At 41.3% G+C, this 23,213-nt stretch overlaps 1 protein-coding gene across 1 annotated transcript in view; it reads left to right on the plus strand.

The window, feature by feature from the left end:
• CSMD3 (CUB and Sushi multiple domains 3) overlaps positions 1 to 23,213 on the plus strand; it is a 2,836,509-nt gene that overhangs the window by 2,480,230 nt on the left and 333,066 nt on the right. Inside the window, exon 52 of the mRNA XM_085605076.1 lies at positions 1,034 to 1,207. Within this exon, the coding sequence (XP_085461202.1) occupies positions 1,034 to 1,207 (174 nt within the window). The remainder of the gene's footprint in view (positions 1 to 1,033; positions 1,208 to 23,213) is intronic.

Here is a 23,213-nt window from a genome sequence, read left to right on the forward strand (position 1 = left end):
CAAAACCTGACATCGTAATCCCTAGAGCAGAAAGAGGCGGTCGGAAAGGAATCCGACCGGCATATTACAATGTGGTCAGAAAGGATCTGACCGATGCCCAGAGCCATTTCTGACCACATCGTAATCAGCCCTAAAGTCAGAAGATAAGTCGTTGACTGAAACAAACCTCCTCCTTGACGTATATGACACATGCCCCATTGCAGTCAGTCTGAAATCACACCTAGATGCCAGTCACCTGCAAACAGAAACTATTGATTGGTGCTTCACTTTTTCTTGATGCTTTTTACCTTAAATCTTTAAAAAATCTCATATCTCTGATTTCCCTAATTGGATTTTGTCATTGTTATGTTATTTTGATATTATTAAAGCGTACTTGGTTTTTGGCAGTTGGAGGTGGGTTTTTATTGTGTTGTGTTTTTGACTTTTTAACTGTTTTGGTACTTATAAATGCTTGATACGTTTTCTCTCATTTAAGCCTGTCTGCTCTGGGTCATACCTACCAGGGGTTAAGCGCAGGGTTAAAATACTGAAACCTTTTCCTAGACCTAACATGTTAGTGACCTTATTACTTGTGGTGGACTACTATAAACCCTGACTAACAATTCTTTTTCTTACAAGTTGTATAATCATACATCTTGTATCATATAGACGTCTCTATAGTCGTGTCTTTTTTGGTGGGGGGGTTTATGAGTATCATGCTTGTCTGACAATATAAGTTCAATACCTGGCTTAACCTCACTTCGGTCATACTTTATAGATTTGTTGCATTGGAGAGTTTATTGGTAGGTAGCACTCAGAAAGCAACTAAGACAGTAGCTCATTAATTAAGCCACTAGGAATAAATTTATGTCTTTGTGTTATGTCAAACTAATGTTGTGACAAAGATATGTAATTGAAACTTTATGGTGAATTTGTGTTTACTTGTAGCTATTTTAGTGTACAAGAAGTGTGTTGAAATATTTTTTTCCTATGATTAACAGGACACAGTTTATTTCTGAGAACTATTATAATATATATTTATTTATGCCTGCAGTAATTTCATGTGGAGAACTTGCTACACCGCCGAATGGGAATAAAATTGGAACTCAAGTTACATTTGGATCAACAGCAATATTTACTTGCGATACTGGGTTTATGTTGGACGGCTCAACTGTACGAGAATGCCTCTCTTCGGGACTGTGGAGTGGAACTGAAACAAGATGCCTAGGTACAGTGTCTAATATGATGTGTTTGAGTGTAATATCAAGTTTTCAAATGTTTTTGTGTTTCAGGCTTGTCCGTTTCAAGAATTATCATTGAGGTATATGTAAATGAACTTAAGAGTTTTTCAGAACTAGCTATCATATAGTATTTCAGGGGGAAATATACCATACATTTATATCCATGAATCTGCGTTATATGGCTTTCAATATTTCCAAAATTTATCTCTATTTGAATTCTTCAGGATAATATTTCAATTAACACTAGAAATGAATTTCATGTTCAGTTTCCTAATATTGAATACTCTTTATAGATTAATATAGCTATATTAAATTAAATGAGAGGTTAGGGTCAGCTTTTCTTCGTAAATCTTCTTTCTGGACACTGTGACCTGCGTTGTAGAATACTTGCCTTTAGTTGTAGAACCAATGGTGTTATTATATTCACAAAACTATAGATAATGACCTCCAAATCATTTTGTCCTGTTTATCCGAAGTGGTTGAAGCTTTACTGGGGCTTCTGAAAGCACACATTGTTTTTGCTTAACCAAACTGTAATTTACCAGCCGTCCCAAAGTCTATGAAACCCCTTAAAGGTGTTTTTTTATTTTGTTGAAAATTTGCAACACAGAGTAAGGTAAATCTAAAATGTAGATACATTGTTCCTTTACTGTATGTTTACAGACCATAAAACAAATCATGAAGTGACCATGAACAGCTTAAAAATTATGATATCTGAGCTATTTTTGAATGGAATATAAAAAGAAATTGCCAGTGTATGCGTTGCGAACTCAGGATGATAAGGTGTATGTCATAATTTACAGACCGCACAAGTTGATCCCTACTACACATTGTGCCATGGGAGCACATAGCACCACTGATGGTTGTTTGTACTTCATTCTGGATACACAGTGAAATATTCATGATTATGAAATCCCAAGCAAATGCACATTTATAGACCTCCTTATGAGTGCTGTACAGATAGTATTCCCTGTGAGGTGCCCTTGCAAGGACATAGATGGCCATACAGACTTTTGAGTTGAGAGGGCATTTCAGTAAGCCATGTTAGAGAGGCATTGGAAAAGATACATACAGCTGAGGCGGCTTGGGTGGTTCTGCAAGTATTTATGCTGCTGTATCCTTCCAATTGGCCTCTGTTGAGTTATCTGATTATTTTCATTAGGAATGGCTTTAGTATTTTATTTGGGACCCTTGAGATCCTGACAATGCAGTGATGGGAGACACAGTGGCAGAGAGAGCCTTTGAGAAGTAAAGAGGAGAAGCTAGCCAGTGTATACACACATACTCAGAGCCCGGCTTCTCCAACAGGAGGCCCATTATATAGGGTTGGATATGGACATACATGGCACTGCGCTGAGGATTTCTTTTCACTGTGCTTATGAATTGTAGGACTTGGGAACACCATTTGTGGTATGTATAGCATAGTCAGCAATAAGAATATCAGCTTACCACATCAAGTGTTTGAACAAATTCAAATATAGCCTTGATCAATATATCATATACAATTGCCTTTCTGTGTAAGTGGTCTCTGAATGTGGTAACAATGAAAAGAAGGAAGGAATCTGTGAATCTTATTGATCAATTGCACATATACTTTTTCAAATTAATGAAAATACAAAATGATTGACTCTTTGTACATATTGCTAGAGTGATGTCAAATGTCATGGAGGGTTTGAGATGTGCCAATTTAGATGAAAAAGTAGGTCTGAATATACACTGTAGACGGTTCTGAAGCACATGATTTCACTATTACTTGTTGAACCCTTGATGCATTGGTAGAGATATTGGTAGCTCTGAAGTGACAGAGGAGTGCCAATGCACGTAAGAGCTTCAGTCTCAGTCTCGCTATCGCATCCCAGTGTGTCATCCTTGTGACAGTAGTACAATCAATCTACTAACCTGAGCACTGGTCAATAATGTTTTTACAGTGCTACAATGAAAAAACATTTTTGTAAGAAATGTTCTAAAAGCAAAAACACACAACAGTCTTTTAATACTATTACAAGTACATGGTGCTGTCTTTACATAAATAATGTTCACATAATTATTCTGTAGAGATAACTGAAATTCTAAATAAAAGTTAGGTAAGAAGCTCATACATTCTACTAGAAATATGCAAAGTCACACCAAAGAGCCTATTAGAGAAAGTTATTTATTAAATAAAAGTAGAGGGTACATATAGGTGTTCTTCTGGGCTTTGATTCAGTAGAATTTGCAGACGTGGCTCTGTGAAACATTATTTGTAACATCATGGGCCACTGAGGAGATTTTAAGTGGTAGCTCTGAAGGGATTTGGAAGGTTTTCCACATGATCAATAGTTAATGCTTTGGACCTCCTAGTACTGAATACAAAGGAAAGACATTTTAATGCTGTAAAAGAGAGGTTGAAATAGAAGGGTGAAATTATAAAACTCTGGGGAGAAAAACAGGGTGACATAAGGACCTGATGTAGGACTCCAGGAGGACTGTCTGCTGCTGTGGCCTAATGTATACTTCAGAAGACTATTTTGCTGTACCTGGAAGGACTGCTCTGCTGCATGAAGCCTGCCTTGAACCCTCAATGGTCTGCCTTTTTCTATTTCTTGAACCCACGACAACCATACAGACTCCAAGGGCTAGTTGGCCTGCCTCCTGATCAGAGACTCAGTGACAGAAAATGCTAAGTGCATCTGAGACCCGCACCTGGACCCAGCCTGAGTGAGTCCTGACAATTCAAGTGGTGCCTCCCCAGTCCTGGACCTTTGGAAGTGATGCAAAAAATGCCCAGATAGCTAAAATTAAAAACTTTGGACTCTGAACATTTTTGGCTAAAACTGCACTGACAACCGAGGGGAGAGAAGGTCCAACCTACTCATATATCTACCAAAGCTGCATCGCTGATCAGCCTGACTTCATAGCAGCTCCCACTACATTCTTCTCTACAGCAGCAAATCCTGTTCAGCGGACCTTCGCAGAAGGAGTATTCCACTTTGTGGAGTCCTCGTTGGCTGCAGCTTCCAGCCTCATACCGCTGGAGATTTTTGGTGTACAAAAAAAGAGTCTGAACATGGAAACCTTCACCACAACTTCGCCCGACAACTCCCTGACAATGTTGTCTTCATGGACACCTCCTGCTGCCTTGCCCTGCTGAACTTTACCTTCTCGCAAATTTTTTGCTGAAATGTATTCTACGTCAGAAGGAAAGCGCCTTCCGGGCCCAATCCTCTTCTTGTATCCGGCCCATGTGCCATCGTGGTCAGAGACATTTTTTTACTTTGATCCGGTCTCACATGTCTGAATATCTGTGATTGGTGCTTTGATCTTTTAGGTGCTAGCTTTTGCCTTTAGATCTAAAAATGTATAACTCGAGTTCTATAAATTGGATTTTTGTCATTTTGGTGTCATACAATTGATTAAAATGTATTCTATTTTTTAAATTGGTGGGAGATTTTTCTGGTGTTTTCACTTTATCACTGTTTGTGTGCTGCATAACTACTTTGCCTCTAAGTTAAGTGCTGGTTAATTTGGTGACTCTTGTGGTGCACCCTGACAGCAATTGTGACTGTTGTTTGAGCAGGGTTACCACATCTCTCAACCAACAACCCAATTTCTCACAATAATTTACTTGGGTAGCTATTTCATCCTGTTTAGGGTGGTAGGTACTCCAAACATATATCGTTGGATTCAAGGCATACAACTGAATAGATTCCTGGGCTGACATCTGAGAGTGGAGATTCTGAAGGCCATCAGTAGGTACTGGGCTCCAGTTTTAACTACTGAGCACTTTAGCCTCTTAGGTCCTGGGGTCACCATACTCATTTTTGCACTTAAATCTCTGGGTAGCAAGGCAGAGCACTCCAAGTCTTAGTTAGAGGAGGTGCTGTCGACTTGAGACTCAGATCACATCAACATATAATAAACACATACTAAATCACTATCCAATCAGTGCTTTTACTTAAAAAAATAAAGTACTTTATAAATCAAAACGAATTATTATGCACAGATGTGTACAACTATATGAAGGCCTGTAGGTGGACAGACATGCAGGAACATCATCTAAAGGGTCTAAAAACCTACAAAGGGCACACTACAAAGAAAGGTCACATGTCAAGTAACCCCCTAAAAGTACACTGGATCTCCAATACCAGAGATACCTTTTTATTGTCTGCACAACAGCAAGGCACATACTTTCTCTTAAAACCACAGCACTACCTCTGATGACCCAAACAAAAAATGAGAAATGCAATAATAAAAAGTCAGGCCTCCTGGTTTTTTCAAGGGGTCAACATAAACTTCAATAGTGCAACATTAACCTTTTACTTACAGTTCATTTGATTTGTGAAAAACAATTCATGGTGCTATCAGAAGTATGCACCAATTTTAATTTTAATTGACAGATATCAATCCTGCACAATACAATATTAAAACAGACAAAGTTGTGTTGGGGGTTTAAGTTCCACAATAACAAGTAGGCGTAGCAATCTCAAAGAAGTAAAGAGCAAAGGTCCATGTACCCCACAGCTTCTGACTAAAAGTCTCAGTAGTGCTTGAATCAAGGAAAAACCTCTCCCAGGGTCACTCTTCATGTCCAGGTAGAGGGTAGTGTTCTAAAAGTACTTGATCCATGGAGTTACGAGGTGCTAACAGCTGCACCGGGGTGAACCTGCAGCATAGTTTTACTGCATAGTTATACTGCTCTTGTGGTACTCCCTGCCACATGGAGTAACACACACCAAAGGTACTCATTTTTAAAGTATTCCTTCGACCACAGATGTTTCCATTATACCAGCTTCTGATGATGCTGGTGAGTAGTTTCTTTAGTGTTCCTTATGCTCCCAGGGGCACATTAGATTTTCCAATTAGCTGTTGCCTCTTTACTCTGGAGAATGATTTGTAGAACTATTAATCTACCAGAACTACTTGAATAAAAAATCAAACCTAGTTACTCTGTCAATAAGTGAAGCAGTGCTTCTCCTGACTCTTCGCACCACCCACCACCATCTTGCTCAGACCAATCAACTTCTAAGCCAATTTATTATCTTCTGTTTTGACTCTAGAACGATATCCAACAGAGCAGGGTAGCAAAAAAGTCCTGGTTGTCCTTCACATTTAAAAGATATAAGTGATAGCAAACCATTTCTATATTTCCAGGAGATGTAGCTTTGCCCTCACTTCTCATACCGATATGTGGGCAGTTGGAGGTGGCCATTCACATGTGATAGTTGTGTCCCATTTCCAGCCCAGAGGTGAGAAGACCATGTTAATTGTGCCCTGGCTGGCAAAGGCATGTAAATATAAATGTGTCATGACTGGGAAATTAAACCAGGGAGTGGAAATCTGATTTAAGATTGTATCTTTGCATGGCACTTTTCGTAAATGGTTTATGATTCATAATGGTCACTTTTAACAGATACTAGTTACTTATTTGGGGCTATAATTACTATATTCCCCCTAGCTACTGATAATCAGCTAGCCTCAGATTCACACAGTAAAGGTCAAAAGACCAAATGAAGGAACATATATATGGTGGCACACAATCCAGAATGAATACCTACATAGAGGTATGTAAATCTTGTTCAGAAGCTGAAAAACATGTTTTTAGATGGTGCTATATTGTCAATGCTTGGAACTTCCATTTAGTTTCATATATCTTAGTCTGAGTAGCTCAAGATACACTGCTGACAGACATACTGCATTTCAATAGGATAATACACCCAGTTTTGTTACATTGCACTCTGAGTAATTTTTTATTAATTTCTGTTACATATGTGGATTTTTAATGTCAAACTATCTCATACATGTTTAACTAAATGGACAAAATAGCTTTACTTTATCATTATAATATGATAGGTCAATCTAAGGGGATTATGAAAAATGACGAAACTTTTTAACACCAAATATTTTATGTTAAAAGTGCTTTTTTACAGATGCTTGGACAACAAGGTTGCTTAGAGATAAGATATAGTTGAAGGAATGAATCTGTTGAATTATAGTGGAAAGGAAGCAGTTTTCAGTTGCTCTTTAAAGCAGGAAGTAGGTTATTCTGCATGAACGAATATTAGTAATGAATTCCATATTTTGCAGCAGCTAAAATAATAGTTCACTGAAGGAAGATCTTTTAGTGTTGAGAATATTTAACAGACATAGCCTTTTAGATTTTAAATTAATGGAAGCTTTATGCTACTGCAAATTTTGCAGCTATAAAATCAGAGTACTGAAAATAAATTGCCTGGTGGAAAATCGCCATGCATTTACAGGTAATCATACAGGGAGCCAATGTAGTTGTTTTGCAATGGACGATATATGTTGACATTTAGAAATGCCAACGACTAGATGTGCTTGAGCATTTTGAATCAATTAGAAATGGTGTAAAGTTTTGGCCAGGGCTTATAGTTGCAATAGTCTATTCCTGGCTGGATAAGAGCCTTTACAACACAACATGATGGCAGTTGTCCACAAAGGATAGGATGTTGCAAATGGCTTGCAGGTAGAAAAAATGCATTAGCTGTTTTACTTGCAAGGAGACCAAACATTAAGGGTTCCATTAGGATGGACTTTAGTCCACCGGTCACCCTAGCGGTAATGGGACCGGCCGCCAGGGGTGCGGCGGTCCCGCACCACCAATTAGGATGTGACCGCCACCTTGGCGGTCGCATCCCGCATCTTTGACATTGCAGCAGGCGGTGCTGTAAGCAGCACCCGCCGCAATGCCAAAGAGGCATGTTGTGCATTGCCATGCACAACGTGACAGGCACCGCGCGGTGCCTGCCACCTTGTACATGGCAATGAAGGGGGGTACCATAGGTACCCCCCAAGTGCAGATGGGGGCCCGCACCGGGCCCCTTAGTCATTTCCCGCATGTGTTTCCATGGCGGAGTCTCTGCCATGGAAGGGCATACCCACCGCAACCATCATAATATGGATGGCGGTGCCTGCAAGGCACCACCACTATATTGTGGGCTTTTTCCACCCAGCTGGCAATCGTGACGATTGCCGACCGGCGGACAAGCGGCGGATGGACTTTCCATCTGCCACGGTGCCCCCCGCTATGGTAATATGGCGGGGGGTAAATTTTGAAATCACGTCTGTATCACATTATTCTCCTAGCACAAAATACAGAGCACTGTTATCAATTGCATACAATATATAACATTAAATGTCATATGTGAGTTATAGACCTATTAATGATCAAAGATAGAAGGATTATCGAAACAAAGCGGTTATATCCACTTTTCTTCAATATACACTCATCCATTTGTAAGCAAAGTAGCATGAATTGTCAATGTTGGCCTAATGGCTAGGGCGGTCGACCTCGAATCTTGGGACCTGGGTTTGAGTCTCGGCAATGACGCTGAACATCCTGTGATTCTGGGCAAATCACTTAATCTCCCTGTGCCTAACAAAAATGAATGTGTCCTCATGTAATGCAACTGGTGCTATGTAAAGCACTCTGATACCCGATTTGGGTCAAGTTCACACTATATAAAACTCTCTAAAATAAAAAAATAAAAATTGGTTCACATTCCTGCATGCTGCGGAGATTACTATTTAGAGGAAAATGAGCTTCCTTTCTGAGTGTACCCACATGGCATTCGAAGAAGTGCCATGAGAAGTGTAATGCAAATTCAGGGTAAGAAGTCAACAAGAACTCTTTGGGTGGCAAAGTAACGAGGAACATATGCTTTCAAACAGATCAGATTTGCTCAGGAGGCAGTATATAATTTGTTCATGTGAAGTGCCCAAAGACATATCCTGCATTCAGATGGTGTGAGTGGAAGGGTTATACTGTTTCTAGCATCTCAGGATTGGCATTGAGGCAACTTCCAATGAGGTGTTGACCAAACATTTTGTATGACAGTCAATGTCTGGAATGTACAGGGCATTGTGGAGAAAGATCAATTGTATTAAGAGGGACAGGTTCAAGCCGGAGGCGTTGTTCCTGGTGGTCAAAACCCTGGGCCAACATTCTTAGAGAAATGCACATGAGTAGATCAGTTGAATGATGTCCCCATCACGGTGACCACAACTTCAGCGATTAGATGTTTATGCAAGTTGACCCCCTCTGCAGTCATTGCAGAAACCACTGCCAATCATGGGCCATTAAAAAAAAGCTGAGTTTGAGGAGTTCATCCCAATCTGATTGCAAGTAGTCTGTCCCCAGATTTCTTGACTTCTTCTCTCTCAGAGAAAGCCAAAGTGGGTAGGAGTGGTGATCTTCTGGAAGGGTATTATAGAGACCGGAAACAAGCCCAGGGTAGGAGCTCCACCTTTATAGGTATTTGTTATTCTTCTGACTGCGGCAGAGAGTTTGATAAAGGTCTCAGGGCATGAAGAAGAATGTCTCAATTGGTGATATCTCCAATCTTGCTTTTCCTCCAAGTGGAGTTCTTCCTGCAGTGTTACAATGGGTTTTTACATCCATGTCATGGATTTATTGATCCACAGTAACTATACCCTTAGTGGACCATGCCTGTGAGTGGGTCATTTGACCATAAATGTGCACAGCTTTTCTGTCATAAATGGAGGTATGTTTGTGAATTCAGACACGCATATGCACATATTTGTAGGTTCTTTCCCAGGTTCATGTCCTAGAGTTAGAATCTGGTGTTCTCTACTCTGTTACGATTTGGATGCATGATAAAGCAAAGCAGTCGTAGATTGTTCACCCATCATGCTTTGTTCAATAACTATCCTTTCTGCTTTTTCCAGTGAGTCTGAAAAAAGATATGGCAAGCTAGCTAGTTGTTGAGCTTTGTGATAGAGGTACATGTCTGGTAGGCATAAGCCTCATGAAGTTGAGGCTGCTTGTAGTTTGGACATCCGAAGGCAGAGGTTTTTACATCCCAGATGATGTCTTTAACCTTGTTATTAAATTTGGTTATCATATGTATTGGCACACCTATTGGGATTATGCTATACAGTTAATTAAAGTGAGAAGCAATCACCATTTTTATTGTTTTACTTGACCCCACAGGGAAAGGCTTAAGTGAATCTATCTCTTGAAATCAAGTGCCGTTCTTGTATTCAGGAGGTTCAAAGTCTTCTGGGTAGCTGATGGGAGATCTGGGGGCACAGCTTCAGGGGGAGGGGGTGTTACAACCCCATAATAAATGTATTTTCAGATGAATAGTTGGGTATAGGTGCTTTCAGTCTGGTATGGTGTGGTGTCAGATTTCACCTGGGATTTTTGCATGTACACACTGCCAAAAAAAACACATGCTCTCTTTCATTTCTGTTTTGAAAGTCCTCCAAAATGTTGGCTATTTTCCAGAATGTTGTGTTTCTCTCAGTTAGTACTCCTACAAATCCACATTCCTCTTCCTTTCCTGGACCCCTTAAGCCCCTCTTGTGTGCCCTGCTTGTCGTATAATGTATTTTAACATAATATGCCAGTATGATCTGAGGTGGCTGTCCGGTTACGAGGGAGAGTCCTGCATTTCCTCCAGTTTATCCCACCTGGGATTTGAGAGTCAGGGAAGGGATGTGCCTTTTCAGCCAAGTAGCTAGCATTTTGGCCTGGATTTTCATGTCTGTATTTATCAGGAAAATTGGCCTCTAACTGCCACATTGTTGCAAACTTTATCTGGTTAGGAAAGGAGGATAATAGTGGCTTCATTGATTTCTGGCCAAAGGTTAGCCGTGGACTTCAAATGTTAGAATACGTTACTAAATAATAGTGCCAGGATTTGCGCATTCATTTTGCAAAATGTAATGGGAAAGCCATAATCGCAGGGAGCTTTGTGCATGGCCATGGACTTATTAGCCTCCGCTAACTCTTCGGTTAATTCTTGGTTTAGGTCGGCTGCTGAGTCCTCTATAAGATGGGGGAGCTTTGGAAGAGGAGTGCAGTGACGTGTAAAAGGATGTAAATTTCAGTAGTATCTCCATCGGGTGGGTTACCAAACCCTTGGGCATTTTTATAGCCGGTATGGAGCGTTTAGCTTCCGATTGCCTCAAATGGGCTAGTAAATGGCCAGCCTTTTCACCAAACTCGTAGTGATGTTGTTTAATGACCCCCAGCATTTTATCTGCCATCGCTGTACTTTTAGATTTAAGATCCAGTTTGGCTTGCATGATTTGTTGAACATTTGATACAGTGGGATTACCGTGGTATTGTTCCGACAGGTGTTAGATATGTCTGCCCATTTTTATTGGAATCAACAGGGATATTTTCCATTGAAGGCCGCCCAAAGGGTTTGTGTGGAGTTAACAGTACCCTCATTAGTTTTCACGTATTTATATAGGTGATGTTACAAAGTTACTGTTGATTTTGGGTCTTTAAATCTCATGCCCGGCATTTTCTATTTACCTGGTGGTGGGCAGAGGATCCCTGATTCTAGATCCAGTTAAATGAGGGAATGATATGATACTCCATGAGCAATTTTTTTCACGTTTAGCAAGGTTAGGCATCAGCGATCCTGATGCAAGAAAGAAATTAATTCTTGTTTCTGTGGCATGCGGGTTAACGTAGAACATATACTCTCGGTCCCTTGGATTAAATAAACAATAGGATCTAATAGAGAATGATCTGTCATCTAATCATGGAGTGCCATTATGTCTTTATTATGGGTCTGTTCCCGGACTCCGGTATGGTCCAGAACAGGGTCTTGTGCCGCATTCCAGTCTTACCTCACCAAAACTGCTGCATGGTTTTATTTGATTAGTAGTTTGTGAAGCCTCAAAAGGAAATAAAGCTTGGAGCCATTAGTGTCATAAACGCTTCCTGGTACTATGTGGGTGGATTGAACTGCCAGCTTGGCACACACATATCCACCATCCGTATCCTTCCAGACCTTGCTTACTCCGGCCAACAAGGGTTTCTGGAGTAGTATACTGCATTGAACACTTTCCCGACCAGTCTGGAAGAATCTATCTGGGAGAAGTCAGTCTCCTGCAACAAGCCAATGTCTGCATTGTGCGACACCAAGAACAATAGGTTGTTTTTTATGTTTAACATCATTTTCAAGGCCATTTACATTGAGGGTAAGAACCATCATTCCTCTTGGTGCCACATCCATGTTGAGGTGTAATTCAACGTGTTATGTAGTGATGGTAGTGGACAGTGTGAGGCCATCAAATATGCTGGAGTGAATAGTGTATGTCTATTGTGCGATCAAAGGCATGTGATCAACCGTACAGTCATGAAACACATTAGCCGGGGGTTAGTGGCTGAAATCAACCCTGCGTCTGCTTGGTCATGACTCAGTCTTTAGACAAGAGTCAGTGTATATTCAGATTCAGATTCTGAATTTCCCCTTGCCTGGTATGTTTTAAGGGAGATAAAGATTTGTCTCTGCCTTTTGTAAATGTGTACAAGGTTGTTGGTGTACTCTTTCCCCTTGGTATTTAAAGGGCTGCAATACCAGTTTCCTCGCATCGGGTGAACAGATAAGGGAGGTTAAGGGCGCCACTGCAGTGTCCATTGGTTGATCGAGAATGATGTCCAAGTAATTTTCAAATGCTGTTGGGTCTGTGAATTTTCTCTTAATATCTTTCATGTTAAAGATCATAACAGGTGGGTCTAGAGACCATGGAGTATTGCCTTTAGTTTCAATGCTGGTCTAACAGAAACTGCCTACTGCTTAGGTTAGTTTCTGAAGATTAATCCACAACTGCTGTAATTCGATATCCATTGTGGTGATAAAGGCCATGCCACGAAAAGAGTTGAAGAATGGTGTGGAATTGTCCATGTCAAAGGAGACATGCTATTATCTTTCTCGTGTATCTAATGTGATCTCTCTTTGAGTGCCCCTTCGAACTTTAGTGGTGGATCAAATGTGTTTTAAGGAGCACAAGCCACCAGTTCTATAGGAAGCAATGGACTTGAGCCCCTCTTCTTTTTGGGGGCCCCAGAGATGAAGTTATCTTTGACTGTGATCTTTGAGATCTGTGAGTCTGCAGTTCATGTTCCACATCTCTGAATGCCAGCCCGGCATTTTATCCAGCCCAGGCTCCCGATCTGCAACCTTGCCCTGTGTTCATGTTAGCAGTGACTGAAAGGAACTGACTTCCTATGTAGGCTTTTTAATGTATTGGTATTATCAGCGGTGGCCTGTTCCATGGAGGCCATGGACACTTTAAATGCTCTCAGTTCCATAAGGATTTTGTTTAGGGTAGAGCCCTCTATGTTTTCACATGGGGCTACAGTTTCTGTGCCACAGGAAAGTGGAGCCAGCATTTGGAAGTACATAACAAGAGAAAAGGAGCTGGCTCAGTGCGTTGGGACACCTTTTATGGGTAGGTATAGATACCAACATTGGATTCACTTGGAAACAAAATTTCAAGTATACTTGTTAATAATCAGGGATGACTATGAATGACATCTCAAATCAATTGAATACTATTTAACTTATATAGAATAGTTTAAAGAGTAAGAAATGAAGGTGTGTATGTTTTCAAATCTGTACTGAACATGGGTTACGAAAATAAATCTCATAGTACTTTCACAATGTTTTTTACAATATCTTTTCCAGATATTTTAAGCACATGTCGATGTACTGTATGCCCACTTTCTTGTATACAACTAGAGTCTGCTTTTAGAAAAACACAAGACTCTCAATAGTTGTTAACAATTTCCAAAAGTTGGGTTAAGCGTCAACATTTTGGTCTCAACTGTTGCACATATTCTAGACCATCTTCAGGACATATGCAAGACCCTTTTCAGGAATGTATCTTTGGATAAAGATGAAGGACCCCCTTTGAGGCCAACAAGTTGCCATTTGGCTGGGACATATAAGGGACACTTTAGTCAAGTCACATGGTTAGGAACTAAAACAATTCAGTAGTCCAGGAGAATTGTGTTCCCAGTGTTTAGCAATATTTGGGTGCACAGGAAAGATTGATAATATTTCAGTATCTTTATAACCTTCTAATTTGTTTTTAAATCAAATTAGAAAATCATTATCTCATGTAGCTTTTCATCCGTATGGGTCAGGGAGTAAGAACTCGAAAAATCTCAAATGGGCCGTTAGTTATGGGGTCTTGAAATTGACGTGGCAAAAGACGTGACCAGGCTTTCATTTAGCAAATATGTTCCAGAGTGGGGAGGTTGTCTCAGCTTCTCTCTCAGCGTTACCAACTGTTTGACGATGTATTGGGACACTTTTTAGGGATACCCCACCATCACAGCTCTAAGGCCACCAGAGATCACAACACCAGCTAGTTTTAACAAGAAAGCAGACGTCAGATGGCAAATGGGATGGCACTGCCTACAGAGAGGGACACTATCCCGGTCTTTTAAAAACAAATAAACTTCAAGCATGCAACACTGTCAATGTCTGACTCCTCGTGTGGCCCAGCAACACCAATGCTCATAGAAGAGTGCCAGTCACTGTTCAGGCATTGTTAGTTGATCAAGAAGTAGTCCCTTTTGAGACAATCGAGGAGCTAGTAATTGGAAGTTTATAGACAGTTCAGCCTAAGTATACTTGGGGATAAGTGCAGGACATATGGTATCCAATGTGCACACGTAGATATTAAAACCCTCTTCACACTGTATAACAGCCAGTCATAACTTATTTATAGGACTGTCTAGCCTAAGAGTACTTGGAGGGGGGGATCTTGTAGAGGGTGTTACCAGTGTTATCAATTGTGCACCAGTAAATTTTGTTAGGGCCTAGCAATCAATATTTCTATCATCATAGATGGTAAAGCCCATTATTAGATGAAAGTAGGCACAATCTGAAATGGCTGACAGAACTGTGTCAGGCATCAGAAGCTGTTGGTAAGTTGCTTTGACTGCCACCTAATATGATCGGAAGGGTTCCCTTTGCATTCCAAGTGGAGCTCAGGGCTGTGGGTGCAGCTCCCTGCCCAATTATTTTCCATGGGAAACATTTGTAGAAATCTGGGAAGCATAAAGAGGAGGTCATTGAGGGGCTTAATGGCAGGTGAAAATCACCAGCAGCACCAGCACCCAACCGCTGTTGTACCACCAGTGTCATTGCATTATCTGTGAAGTTAAGGAGATGTCAGACTGCTTCCAGGCAGATGTGAAGGTACAGTCATCATTCCTGGCTCTCCAAAAGGAACCTTTGGTGCTCAATAATGCCTGGGGGTTCTAGGGAGGGAGGCAGTTGAAGAGACTCTGTTTAATGTTTAATGCCCTATTATAGCACTACTGGGTCAGAGCCAGTAGAGCCTGCTCAGAAAGTGTCCAAGCTACCCAAGGTTTGGGTCTGCCGATGCCTAGATTTTGAACTGAGGCAGAAGCGGAGGGTATGATTCATTACAATGGGCCAGGATAGGGCATCAGAGCGTCATGTTTCAGGCAGAAAAATCACAAGCTCTGTTTTGGATGGGTTCAATTTAAGACAATTTTTGACATCCACCAGTTCACCAGGTATAACTTGTTAGTCAGAGATGGAGTAGGAGATGAGTCCTGTTTAAAGCTGCGTATCATCAACCCAACTGAGTTAAAAGGTTAGCAAGTGGAAACAGAGGGAGTGTAAAACCCTGAGGAATGCCACATCTAGAATTTTGAATTTTTTCTCATATGGAGGTAGTGTAACGACTTGGAGATAATTAGTTAATAAAACCCCCAGTCCAAGACTGTACCTTGGATTCCAGTTTCCCAAAGTCTGAAAATTAAGATGGTGTCATTTATGGTGTTGTGTGGTGTAAATATTTGAGATTGTTGCACCACTGAAGTTTCATGTGACTCTTTACTTACTAAGGTGTACCACACATTCTGAGTGGCCACTTCACAAGCAAATGCAGTCATAAATGATAGTTTGTGATCAAATTAACCTTGAACTTCTCTTTCTAGGACTCCCCACAGGGATTCCTGGCAGGTGTATATGCATTTAGTGCTTACTTCTCCTACCGATGTGCAGAGAACGCCAGACTCCTTAATCCCATTCAAAGGGTGTGAAATAGATATTCCAAAGCATGTTTTGCCTTGGATGTTTGGGAACATCCACAATAATTTACAATTGTAGGAATTCCTAAACTCCTTTCATTCCCATTTCCACCCTTGACATTTTCAGACAGTTACACCAGCAAAGAGCAGGAGTAACTCTACTTCTAGGGTAGGAAGAGGAACAGATCACCTCCAGTTTTAGTGGGTGTCAGAACATTTTTCAAAGGGCCACCTGGCAGGCTGCTCATTTGGCAGCACTGCAGGTTTTCTCTCCTTAGCGGCATTTCTAGTGTTCTCTCTATTGTTGGAGAAGCTCTTAGCTCACAAAGATGCTGTAAGTTGGCTTACCCCAGCAGGGAAGGGGGAATCCTTTCTCAGCTCCTGAATGGAGCTCAGCAAGTGAGCGATATCATCCACGGTGCCCTCAGCAGTCCTCAGTGGTCAGCCTGGGGTAGTACCCTCACAGTGTGGGTCCAACATGCCAAATGTAGTCTCAGTCTCTCCTTCTTGCAGTGACCCAAATCCTGCAGCAACCCCCTCCTGGCAAATGTGGTTGCCGTGTAGCTACATAGTACTGGCACAGGCTCCTCCGGTACAAGTGCCCCCGCCAAGATGGTTATGAACTTCAGCAATTCTTTCAGTAACAACTTCAATGGTGGACCCCTCTGACATACAGGATAACCACAGCACAGTGGTATGGGCCTCTTCAGTCGCATGGGGCTTTACTCATGGTTCAGGCCATGATGGCATTGACCCCTCTTTTACACTTCAAAAGGCTGGTCTCTGATTCAGAGATAGATCACAAGGAAGGAGCCTGGACACATCTCAGGAAAAGATAAAGAGAGGGAATGTACTACTTTTTTCATGATTTGGGTTCCATGTATATAGCATATATTACTGCCAGACTGCTGTATCTGTGTTTATTTTTCCTCCCTTTGAGTTTCAGTTTGACACGTTTTTTTGCATTACTTCCCTATCCTGATCATGCCTATAATCAATGTTCGCAACTAGAGTATTTCCCATATAAGTTGCTGACATGGTTGTTTGCTGCCTGCTGTTTAACATAGATCCTTTCCTACTCTTAATGAATATTTTGCCAAACCGTGTTGTACAGTGGTCTGTCACTCTTTGCTGATTAGCAATGCTGTACCAACAACTAATGAACATTACAGCATTGGAATGTTGAGAGCTCCACTGAAGACAATACAGTAGCTTCAGGATTATGATGGCTGGGATAAGCCCGTAGCTTCAACATTTCACTGTTTGTCTTCATGTTTCTCCCTTTTTATTTAAGAACATTGTACCCCTAGTAGGTGGAATGTTTTAATAGCCTTATAGCCCTTCTGCTTATCTTAGAATGGCTTTTAAAAACTAGTATATCCCTCGACAGTGGGCTATAAGACTATAATATTATGTAAATGTATGCATTTGCATACCTTCAGGATACTGAATAACTCGTTTTATCTTATTGCTCTGACAACATGAATAGTTTGAATTGGAAAGACATCTTACTCTGTCTAAAAACGTATGAGAAGAGGTTAGTTCCATTTAAATGCATACTACATAAGAATAACAGCAAACAGCGGTGAAACAAACTTGTCACTAGTGGAAACACATTTTTCAGATGTTATTTTAGAGATATATTACTTGTCTGCTTCTTTAAAGAGCTTTATTAACTGTGGATATAATTAAAATTGCCTAATGGATCATCAACTCCTTTTTATTAAGCCTCTGCCTAGAATTCGTTTAGCAAGATTGCTTCATTAAAATCCCACAAAGAGACATATCTGGGGAAACAATTGCTCATTACTTTAAGGACTGAAATGTATTGCTTTCCAATAGGTGACACTTCGTAAACAAGGTATTCAATGGTGGAAGAAGACCTGAACGTAATAGTTCAGGAAATTAAATAAAATCCCTGATGTACTCTTAGAGAAACTTTTGTTCTTCATTTCATATTAGGTTTACAAAAATATTAGACTCATAGTTCGAAGTCCAAATTGCATTTTAGTATATTTTATTGTTCTGTGGTTACTATTCAAAACCTTAACAGGGTTTACACATGAAGGGATGACTGCCGATAGATTTTTGTAAAATGACTGAAGGTTTCTCGCTTTGGAGTTTGATTTGCAAGTCATGATCGTTCTTGATTGATACCATTTCACTGATTTAAGTTTAATTCAATTGAAAGAATGTTAATAACGAGAACCTCAAAATTCTAGGATATTGAATAAGACAGTCCACACAGAAAATCAGGCCGGATTACATTCACTGAACTGACATGGACAGATGTTATTTACCACAATTCTGCACATTGTAGTGGTGTGATATCTTACTGCTTTTTTAATGTATATTCTTGACTGCATACACTAAGTACCAATATTGTTTCTTGATGTCACACAGCACATTTATGACATAGTCCGTAATAAAACGTTTCTGATATTTTGCATATTTTTATTAAATGGGGGGCAGTGCCATTTTGTGACCGCAAAGTACATAGAATACATCCCAAGAAGTCATTTTGGTGCTCCATAAACAACTAGCACACCTTAACATTATGCTATTTGATGTTACTAGAAGTTGGACAAGCACATGAAGGGTGCTTCTGTTTATTGACCAAGCAAATGCAGGAGTTGCAGTAGGATACACATTCTTCCAACCCAGACTTGTGATGCATAACCTTGGCCACAAGTCTTTAAATAGCCACCAAGCTCTGGACAGTATATTGGAGAGTAAAAGCTTGCAGTTGGTTAGACAGAGGAAGGGTCTCCATCCTTAGGCCATTAGACACATGGTCCTCTGAGTAGTCCGGTTTACTGATAACAATAGCTCTTTCTGTCCTCCTTTGCAGATTCCTTTCTTTGTACTATGCATGCTAAGTTCAGTGTATTATATAAGCAGACACTGAATTTATAGGAGACTAATAATTGACCCCTCCTATGTTTTGATTAATGTTAGTTCACATGCATAACATTTTACAGATTGTTTTTTTCTCTCTAAGCAATGGAGACAAATACTATATTTATGTAGCAGGTTAATTGTTGTTTGTTGAAGAGGCCCATAATCTTTGTGCTACAGAGTGAAATCATGGGAGCATCATATAAGTATCCATCAAAAATAAAATCCTCTTCAGAGCAACGAAACATTGGACAACCCTCTACCAAATTAACCCACACCACATTACTCTGCACAATATAATGCAATCTACAGATTATTCACAGAGAAAACAAACAAAATCAGACCTCATATTAACCACCTGAAACAGACACACAATGAACCTTCTACATCCCCTCTCAACACTCCAAAATTGACAACTTTTTCTTTTAAACTTTATTTATGCATACATTTCTATGGTGTCATACATACCTATCCATTCATGGTACAGCAATGAAACATCCAAGATTCCCAGAAAAGACATCAGACCTTTCACATAAGTTCTACAGTATGCCCCAGTGTGGTCACGTTAACCTAGTGCAGGGTTGGGGGGGGGGGGCTCCCATGATTTCCCACAGCATTAGTACAATATCAAGATGTTTCTGCATGACTTTTGGGAAGCTGGTGGTGTATTTTATTGTTGGGTGTCAGCCCTGCATCCTCCTTCCTCAGGTAGTCCCGCAAGGGCTGCCGAATATTCTGGGGTCTGGATGTAAGGGGCAGTAATTCAGTGAATATTTCACTATTTATGTCACAATACATCAGAACTTTGATCCAGTTTTCAAGTGTGGGACTCTGTTTACTGTCCCAGCGCAAGGCGATTTCTCTCTTTGCCAATAATAGTGCTATCGCCAGAAACCTTCGAGATGCTTTTGGGGCATTTGCAACATGTCCCAGTAATGCCAATAATGGGAAAGGCGCTATTTGTAAATTTGTCATTCGTATAAATTGTGCAAAAATTCTGTTCAAGTATGGAGCAAGTTTATGACAGGACCAGGACATGTGGGCAAAGTCTACCGCATGTGTGTGTGACATTTGGGACAGTACGAGAAATGGGTAGAATTTGTGCGAACCATCAGCGCCGGGGTGGTGTATGCCCTCCGCAGGAATTTATAGTGTATTAGCTTATGTTGGTGGTTACAGAACCCTAATTTGGTTTGCGTGCAACATTCTAGCCAGACCTTGTCTGTAAGTGGTTGTCCGAGGTCCATTTCCTATGATGCTCTCACTCTGGTGTCATGTGTTGGTACGAGTGCCAGGCAAGTGTGGTACAGTCTAGATATAAAGTGGTCTCCCGTGGTGTTGGTTATGAGAAGTATAAGTGGTGAAAAGCTGTCTGGTACTAGCAGGTATGTTGGTATCCTGTCCCTGAATGCAGGTTGAACCCTAGCCAGGACAAAATGATCCATGTAAGGGGTGTCTTGGAAACAAGGGTCCTCTGTTCGGGAGAACATGTGACCCCGGGAAGAGGTTTCTAAATGTGTGCAATACGTATTGTCGGAGAGTACATTGAATAGAGGCTCCAATGAGATGGGCAACCACGGATTTGCCATCAACGGAATGGCTGACAAGCAAACTGTTGCGCCACCTGTCTTTCTCAGTAGACTCATCGTTGCCCAGCATGTAGTGGACACAGTCTGTACATCATTCCGGTCTCGCAACAGCCCAGCCAGGAGAAAGGCCACCATTAGAGTGGAGGCCACTAAATCCTTCTATGGTTTTGCTTAGGGAATATGGACATCTGGATGATTCCAGTGTCGCGAATAACTGCATTGTGCCACCAGATAGTAAAGTGCCCCCAAATCTCCCCGTTCATATGGAAGAATAAGAGTGTTCCAACCAATGCGGCCTGTCAAAATTATGCGTACTTTGGCAAAAAGAAGAATTTGTTTATGGAATGGGAATGGTTTTGAATAAATAGAGAAGCTGAGGCAGGTCCGCCATTTTGATATTGGCTATGCCTCCTGCTACAGAGAGCGGGAGGCAAATTCACCTCTCTACCTTAGCACCCAGCTGATCTGTCGCTGGACCGTAGATCAGCCGCACTATCTGTTCTCTGTCCCAGTGTAGATAAATCCCTAGGCATTACTCCTCTGCCTCACACCAGGTCACTGTGAACCCACTGCTTTCCCAGCTCCGTACCTCTGTCAGTCGAAAAATCTCAGATTTTCCCCAGTTTATGTACAATCCCGATAGTGATCCGAAACGATCCTCCTCAGTAAGTAGTGTTGGGAAGTTGCTGTTGAGGATTTTCACATATAGCACAATATTGTCTGCATAAAGAGTCACTAATAGAGGATCAGGTATAAACTGCAATACCCAATGAGAGTGGCTTCCCTGCAGGTGTCACATCAGTGTATCCATCACTATTATGAAAAGTAGTTGTAATAGCAGACCGCAAAAAACATTCACAGGTTCAATGCAGTGGATCTGTGCGATATAAATACAACCTGTGCTGGAGAGACAATCTGTACCATTAATAGCACCAAGCTGGTAGCGAACATCTTGGCCAGTATTTTGTAGTCAAAGTTTGATAATGAAAAAGGCCGGTAGGATCCACATCGCAAGTGGTCTGTCCCAGGTTTTAAAAGTAAAATTATAACCGCTTCTCGAAATGGGGAGGGGGAGATTTCCAATTTTCAGTGCCTCTGCATACATCTCCAGCAAGTGGGGCTGCAGCAATCGTTTAGACGCCTAATGGAATGCCCCTGAGAAACCATCTAGCTCTGGCGCTTTGGAGCCATCCATGGCATCCATAACTTGTATAATTTCTTTCTTGGTGAAGGGTTTACTCAGGAACTGCTGCTGTGCATTTGATAGCCAAAGCAGCGCCACCTCATCTATGTAGTTATCAAGCATGCACAAAACATTGCAAGAAAGGAAAGTCTGGAGACTCAAAGGTGATTTTAAGTCTGCCAAAGGCATCATATATTTAAAGGAGTATAGGGCCTTGGAAAAACAATAAAGACATGGGTTGTGAAAATTGGAAACAGTTGTATCAGCACTGTAAGCAACCCAAAAACTTTGTGCATGCAAGTGCTCGTGACACTCAAGGGTTGACGGCGCAGGTGACAAGTGAAGAACTCAGCAGTGACGCACCACAAAAGAATCCAAATCATATGTTTAACGCACTTGTCTTTGTATACACACCTTATTCAAAGCGAGATACACATTGTAGATATACTCCACAGTTATACATAATTGTCAAACGTCTCTGTTGAAGCCAAAGCAAACGCACATTGTATATACACTTTACAGTTACTTGCAATTGTCAGACTTTCCCATTGCAGAAAGGTAAAAAAATGACTAGTCTCTGACTACACCTCATGACCTAGCCCCTCAGTCCCTCAACTCCACCAGCCAATGATTCACATTACCCCGGCTGGCACTCTGTTGACTAGATAGTCTGAGCAACCTAACACGTAAAGAAACAGTTACTTAAATGTGTGCATCCGGATAAGAGCTCAAGGCGTTCCATGGCAACTGCACAAATGCAGTATCACTATCCCCCCCTGTAGACAAAAGGTTGTGACCCAGGAAACTGGTGCGCCTCAACGTCTGGAGAAAGGTTTTCCCCTTAAGCAGAGGTGTGACCTGTAGTAGACCCCAACAACCAGCTGCAGATTGCACAGGTGCTGTGAATGGGCATACGTACCCTCCGATTGCCGGGGGCACCTCCCCATATCACCTCAATAGCCCTCGGTGGCACGAAGACCCCATCTGCAAACATCGCCATACACTGTGAATTGACCCATCTCAGCGGCAGTGGTTAAGACACTCATCACGCTTGACTCTTGCTTGGGAAGCATGACATTCGATACAGGGCCTGAAGTGCTCCCAGTCATCTTCCTGTGCAGGTGGTGTTGAGGTTGGGTGGGGAGACGGTGGGCAGCACACAGCTGCAGCACAGCTCCCATGTAAGCCACCTCCTGATCCAGTGAGGCTGCCGCTCATACCAGCAAGTGGTGGGACACAAGACCACAGTTTTGTGTCCCTTGATGACATATGGGACAGCCTTCTTGGCAAATTTGGCAAAGAGGTAGTCCTCAGTTTAGACTCATGCCTTTTGCTTAAATGGTGTAAATCCGTTCAGTAGTTCCTGAGAAAATTATAGTTAAAAAGATAGATATATCTGGGCAGAGCCTAACCACACATCTCATCGTGAGATCTGATTGGCTGTCAGTACTTCATCCAAGAAGTGTTGGCAGCCATCTTGGGAC

Source organism: Triturus cristatus, chromosome 5_1 (assembly GCF_964204655.1).
Source record: "Triturus cristatus chromosome 5_1, aTriCri1.1, whole genome shotgun sequence".
Classification (NCBI taxonomy): domain Eukaryota; kingdom Metazoa; phylum Chordata; class Amphibia; order Caudata; family Salamandridae; genus Triturus; species Triturus cristatus.